This window comes from Cornus florida, unplaced genomic scaffold, assembly GCF_030987335.1.
Source record: "Cornus florida cultivar Cherokee Brave unplaced genomic scaffold, ASM3098733v1 CherokeeBrave_3.0.0_Hap2_Chr01, whole genome shotgun sequence".
Lineage (NCBI taxonomy): Eukaryota > Viridiplantae > Streptophyta > Magnoliopsida > Cornales > Cornaceae > Cornus > Cornus florida.
Genome location: NW_026775571.1, coordinates 12550505 through 12557046, shown reverse-complemented (window position 1 = coordinate 12557046; position 6542 = coordinate 12550505). Strand labels below are relative to the sequence as shown.

At 36.2% G+C, this 6542-nt stretch overlaps 2 protein-coding genes across 2 annotated transcripts; both read left to right on the top strand.

Annotated features, from left to right (window-relative positions):
- The first annotated feature begins 1353 nt into the window (after positions 1-1353).
- Positions 1354-1761, top strand: LOC132269287 (uncharacterized). The gene has a single exon (XM_059770437.1). The coding sequence runs from the start codon at positions 1354-1356 to the stop codon at positions 1759-1761; it is 408 nt and encodes a 135-aa protein (XP_059626420.1).
- On the top strand, positions 1762-2925 carry LOC132269280 (uncharacterized). The gene has a single exon (XM_059770426.1). It carries the CDS (start codon positions 1762-1764, stop codon positions 2923-2925), a length of 1164 nt encoding a protein of 387 aa, XP_059626409.1.
- Positions 2926-6542: the final 3617 nt, after the last annotated feature.

Genomic DNA, 6542 nt, shown 5'->3' with positions numbered 1-6542 from the left:
TATGGCTTTATATATATATGCTATAATAGCTTCTTTAGGGTTAAGGTCCTTGAGTGAGATGAAAAACTGAGCTACAACCAATATTCTCTCAAGATTATTGAATGAACTTGATTCACTAAGTGTATTTATAATGATTTATGCTATAAAATCTCTCTAATTCAAGCTTTGCTGAAGTATTTTACTGAGGAGATGTTGTTGCTGTTGTTATTACTGCTGCAAGGGTTGGATTGAGTAGTGAATTTGAGTTCAAAGGTATTGTGGTCGAGTCTAAGGGCTGACATAGGTATAATTCACTTATTTACACTTGCTCAGTACAAAGCTTTGTTGAAAAACCTGCTGAAATCAAACTTGGACAGTAAGCCCATCTGTGTTGTTTGATTTGCTGACAAATTCTTGGATTTAAGTACTATTTGATTATGTCTTGCTGTATTATGAGTTTTTGATCTTCTAGCAAGTATATTTTGATGAATCTAGTCTGTTGAAGTTAAATTTGTGATAGTATTTTGGTTAGCTGCAATTTTCAGTATTCAAACCTTAAGACTTAAACTGAGTTTTGCTGAACCAAGGGCTGCTATGAACTTTGTGATCATATCATGCTACAATTCATTATTTTAAGTTATGATCATGAGTACCATAGTGAATGAAGACTGAATATGATGCTATTGATTGATTCTCGAAAAGAAATTCCCTTTTCACCCTTCAAGTACTAATTGCTGCAAATTGATGTTATGAAGTGGTAATTTGGCATTCTGAGTTGTCTAGCCTATTTCAATTGAAGGAAGGGCTGGTGTTTATTGTATTTCATATACTTTGATGTATTTGGTGAGCTTAGAGAGCTTGTTTGATCCTGGCAGGGTTGCCTTGGACAGGGGGAGTGTGTGTATACACTTAGTTGAGCTACTGTGTGAGTAAAGTGTGTGAAAACTGGGGTCTACTTCTATGACAAGGGTACGTGCAGAGAGTGAGACAGCTGAGTGTGTAACAGCTTACTTGCAGCTAGTGGATGATTGAATTGGCATTGGCCAAGAACCAGGTTTTCCCTAATTAAGAGGGTTTCCTTGTAATTTCTATTGCATTGTTCATTGCTTATTGTTTTGACTATTGTTAAGTTATTTTTGAAAGAAGGTTTTGACCAATTCACCCCCCCTCTTGGTCTAATAATTGGTATCTGAGCTTTGGTCTGCTGTGTAGGGTTCTAGCAAGCCTGCAGTTGATCTTAGAAATGGATGAAGGCCAAGCTACAAACAAAGCTCCAGGGTTCAGTGGTGTGAACTATGATTCATGGAAAATCAGAATGGAAGCATTCTTAATGTCTTACTCTTATGATGTTGGCATGCTGCTGTGAATGGAATTATGATTCTTAATCCTGAAAATCCCTCTGAAGCTGATAAAATTGTTGTGGCTAATGATGGTAAAACTAAACATGTTATTTACTGTGCTTTGAAGCAACAAGAGTTCACTAGAGTCAAGAATTGCAAGTCAGTTAAAGAAATATGGGACTCTCTTCAGGCTGCCCACGAAGGAAGTACTGTCATTAAAGAAAACAAGATTCAGCTCTATAATGTTCAATATGAAGCTTGTAAGATGGAGGAAAAGGAAACTGTAGCTGAGTATTTGTTTAGGATCAATGACATTGTCAACAATATGAAATCCCTTGGTGAAGACATTAAAGACTCTGATGTTTGCAAGAAAATACTTAGGTCTCTTACACCTAGATTCAATGCAAAGGTTACAATTCTTGAGGATAAAGACTTATCTTAAATGAAGATTGATGATCTACAAGCTTCTCTTACAGGCTATGAAATGAGAATTGGGACTCCAACTATTCAAATAAGAGAAGCTGCACTTAAAGCCAAAGAAGTCACTGAAGAATCTGAACCAAAGTCTGAGGAAAATGATCTTAAAGAGGATGAAGTGGCCTATCTATCAAAGAAGTTCAAGAAATTCAGATTTAAGAAGAGAATTCAATCTCAAAATCTAACTTGTTATGGTTATGGCAAGCCTGGCCATTATGTCTCAAGTTGTCCAACTTCAAAAGGGCAAAACCAGAGGAAGAAAGAAGGGGGAAAATTTAAGGGAAGATTTGGAAAAAAGGCTCTCATTTCAAAGTGGGATTCAGTTTCTGAAGAAGATAAACCTAAAGAATCAAAAGAAGATGAATGTTTGTTTATGGCTATTCTTAAAACACCACAGACAGTAACTGAAGTTGAAGAAGATAGTGAAGGCAGTGACTTCGAGATTGAAGAAATACTTGAAGAATGTGAGAGACTTGCTGTGAAGTGCAACCAACAAAAGCCTCAGCTGAAAGCCCTCAATTCTGAATTGCAAAAATCCAAACAACTTCTTGTTAAACACTTCAAACTTAAGCTGTCTACCTTGTGTTTAATTTCTCTTATCTTCTCAAGTCTAAAGAAGTCTCAATCCAACACTGAATGGTTAACCAAAAGATATAGAGAAGAACTCTCACTGATTCTTGAAGAAAGGTCTTTGAAAATGGCTGAGATTTGGAAGCAATCCACAAAGAAATTTGGGAAGACAGGAATTGGTTACATCTATGACACTGCAACCAAGGTTAAACAAAATCACACTATATTTGTTAAGGCATCCTCAGGAAAAGTATATGCAAGATTTCCAATTATAAAATCCTCGAGAACAAAGTATGATTTACTTGACAACTTTTACAGCAAATCAAGGTTAAATAAAAGTGATTTTGTCACATCATCTTTCAGGAATTACAAAGTTACCAAAATGTATGTGAAGAAGTCTGATATAACTCTAGTTCAGAAAGTTAAGAATAACAGATCTCTTGTGAAGTCTAAGATGATGCGTATACCAAAGAGAATGAATGTTGTGAGTATGTTGGTGTATACAGCTTTCAAAGCTGATAACACAAATGACAAATGGTATGTTGACAGTGGCTGCTAAAGACATATGACTAGAGATGGTTCCAAGTTTATATCTCTGGAAAACTTTGATGGAGGAAATGTCATCTTTGGAGATAATCACAAGGCCAAGATAATTGGCATTGGCACTGTGAGTAAGTCTGATGAATTACCTGAGATCAAAGAGGTATTACTTGTGGAAGGCCTCAAACATAATCTGGTAAGTGTAAGTCAACTATGTGACAATGGGAAGAAAGTCTGTTTTGATAAAGAAAGGTGTAATGTTGTTGATATTGAATCAGAAAAAGTCCTATTCTCAGCTTGCAGATCCTCTGGAAATGTGTACATAGTCTCAGAAGAAGCCACTTACTGCAATTTAACCTCTCTAGATGAAGCTATACTGTGGCATAAGAGACTAGGTCATCTTCACTAAAAAAAGTCTAATCAAAATCCTGAAGTTGAAAGCTGTGAAAGGTCTACCTGATTTAAAATTCAGTGATAATCATCTATACAAAGCCTATCAACAAGGTAAACAAACTAAAGTGTCATTCCCTTCCAAAGAAATCAACACATCCAGAGCTCTTGATTTGATACATATGGATCTCTGTGGTCCTACCGGAACTACAAGCATTGGTGTAAGTAAGTACTTTATGCTACTCATTGATGATTTCAGTAGAATGGTGTGGGTTTACTTTCTGAAAGAAAAGTCTGAGGCTATAACACACTTCATTAAGTTTGTGAATCTTGTTGAAAATGAAAGAGGTTGTATTATGAAGAAGCTTAGATATGATTTTGGTTCTGAGTTTACAATGAGGGAATTTGAAAGTTATTGTGATGTAAAAGGTATCAAGAAAGAGTTCTCAGTTGTAGCTACTCCTCAACAAAATGGGGTTGTGGAAAGAAAGAATAGAACTGTTAAGGAAATGGGGAGAAGTATGCTACTTGAAAAAGGTCTTACAAAGGGATTTGGGATGGAGTTGTTAATACAACTATGTATATCATCAACAGGGTACTTCTTAGGCCTAATTCATGTAAAACTCCTTTTGAACTATGGTATGAGAGACCTACAACAGTTCATTACTTTAAAGTGTTTGGCAATAGGTGTTTCATTCTTAATCATATAGAGAGCTTAGGAAAATTTGATTCCAAGGCTGATGAAGGGATATTCTTGGGATACTCTACAAAAAGCATGGCTTACAGATGCTACAATCTCAGATCCTCCAAGGTTATTGAATCAATTCAAGTAAAATTTGATGAAACTCCTCAATTCAGCATCAATGATGACAGTAGTTCTATACCAGGATCAACAGAAGCCAGTCCATCTCATTCTATTCAAGGGTTAGATAAGTCTGTTAAATCCACTTTAGGACTTAATGATCATAGGGAAGTCATTTATCCAGGATTACAAAAATAGGTTCAAGCTGAAAACACCATTGGTTCTCCTCAGGCTGGTGTTCAAACAAGAAACAAGAAGAAACTCACTGAATTAGAAGCTAATAATGGTGAAGAATATAGTCATTTTGCAATGTTATCCTCTATTGAGCCAAAGTCCTATTCTGAAACACAGAAAAGTGAACATTGGATTGTTGCTATGAAAGAAGAACTTGATCAAATTCACAAGAATGACACTTGGACACTGATTCCTAGACCTGCAGCTAAGAATGTTATTGGTTCCAAATGGATTTACAGAAACAAACTAGATGACAAAGGGACAATTATTAGAAACAAGGCTAGATTGGTGTGTAAAGGATACTCTCAACAAGCTGGTATTAACTATGATGAAACTTCTATCCCAGTTGCTAGGATAGAATCCATTAGAATGCTCTTGTCATTTGCTTGTCACAAACAAGTCAAAGTGTATCAAATGGATGTTAAGTCTACCTTTTTGAATGGAGAGTTAAATGAAGAAATATACCTAGAACAACCTGAAGGTTTTGAAGATCCCAAGTATCCCTCTTATGTTTTCAAGTTAAATAAGGCCATGTATGGTCTCAAACAGGCTCCCAGGGCTTGGTATGAAAAACTGCATCAGTTCTTGATTGAATAAGGTTTTCATAGAGGAAAAATAGATAGCACTTTTTATGTCAAGCTTCATCAAGATCAGTTCCTTATTCTTCAAATCTATATTGATGACATCATGTTTTGTGGCTCAGATACGTCTTTAGCCTCAGAGTTTGCCAATTTAATGAAAACCATATTTGAAATGTCTCTTTTGGGAACTCTTAGATACTTCTTAGGCCTTCAAATTCATCAAACCTCCAAAGGAATTTTCATTTCTCAACAAAAATATGCCTTTGAGTTACTTACAAAATTCAATATGAATGAGTGCAAATCTGTTTCAACCCCACTATGTCCTAATTCCAAGCTGTCTCTTAAGTGTACCACAGAATCAGTTACCTCTACTCTTTATAGGTCTATCATTGACAGTCTATTGTACCTCACAGCTTTCCGACCTGATATCATGTATTCTGTGGGGTTGGTAGCAAGGTTTTAAAGCAATCCAAGACTCTCTCATCTTCAGGCTGCCAAAAGAATTCTGAGATATGTCAAGGGTGCTATTTCCTATGGTCTACATTATATCTTCTAACCCACATTGCCTATTATAGCCTTTTCAGATGCCGATTAGGGTGGATCCTTACTTGACAGAAAAAGTACATCGGGATGTTGCTATCTTCTTGGTTCCAACTTAGTCTCTTGGTTAAGGAAGAAGCAAGATACTGTCTCTTTGTCTACTTCAGAAGCTGACTACATAGCTGCTTCTCAGGCTGGTTCCCAACTTCTTTGGATGCACACTACTCTTGCAGATCTTGGTCTTCAATTCTCAGGTCCTCAAGTATCAAAGTGCCATCAAGTATCACTTTCTTAGAGACAAAGTACAGAAAGGTATCATTGACATCACTTATTTACCAACTGAAAATCAACTGGCAGATATCATTAAAAAACCTCTTCTCCCTCAAAGATTGTCAACCCTTAGAGCTCTTCTCAGGGTTGTTCAACCCCCTTTCTAAGCTTCTCATTGTTGGTCCTTCTCACTTTTTGTCCTTCAATGTCAAAAAGGGGGAGAATAGACTAAAATAAGGGTAGTTTTTCAGTTATCCCTTCTCTTACTTTGCTGCTATTGTTACTATGCTTAATAATGTTCAGTATTACTTTGGTTGAGTCTGCTTCATTGAGGTCTTATTTCATGATTGAAGTTTTTGACATTAAAGACAAAAGGGGGAGATTGTTGGTCTTGAAGTCCCTTAAGCATTGTTTGCCTCTTTAATGTCAAAAATCTATGTGGCAGTGGCTTCAAAGGGCTTCTTCATTATCAATGTTGCTTGAAATAAGTCTCAAGGATAGTGTGGTCATTTTCTCATCAGTGACTTATCCTTCATATTTGTCTTAATGTATTTATCATTGCATATCTACCTGTTCTAGCTGAAATTGCTAAATTTTGTGTGGACTCAATTCATAAAATTGTCACAAATGGTTTCAGGGGTAGCATTGTCATTTCTTAGCTACATTATATATATATACGTATGCTCAAGATGCTGCATTGCACTGGATTCACTTGATTGAATCTACAATGCCACTTATACAGTCTCAGGACTTTTGTTTTGCTGAGAAGTTGAAAATCTGTTGTAAGGGTATTTCGGTACTTTCTTACTATGCACATGA

Bases quoted from the DNA above. Each gene is read 5' to 3' on its own strand.
- LOC132269287 (XM_059770437.1), top strand. From the start codon at position 1,354: ATGATTCTTAATCCTGAAAATCCCTCTGAAGCTGATAAAATTGTTGTG.
- LOC132269280 (XM_059770426.1), top strand. From the start codon at position 1,762: ATGAAGATTGATGATCTACAAGCTTCTCTTACAGGCTATGAAATGAGA.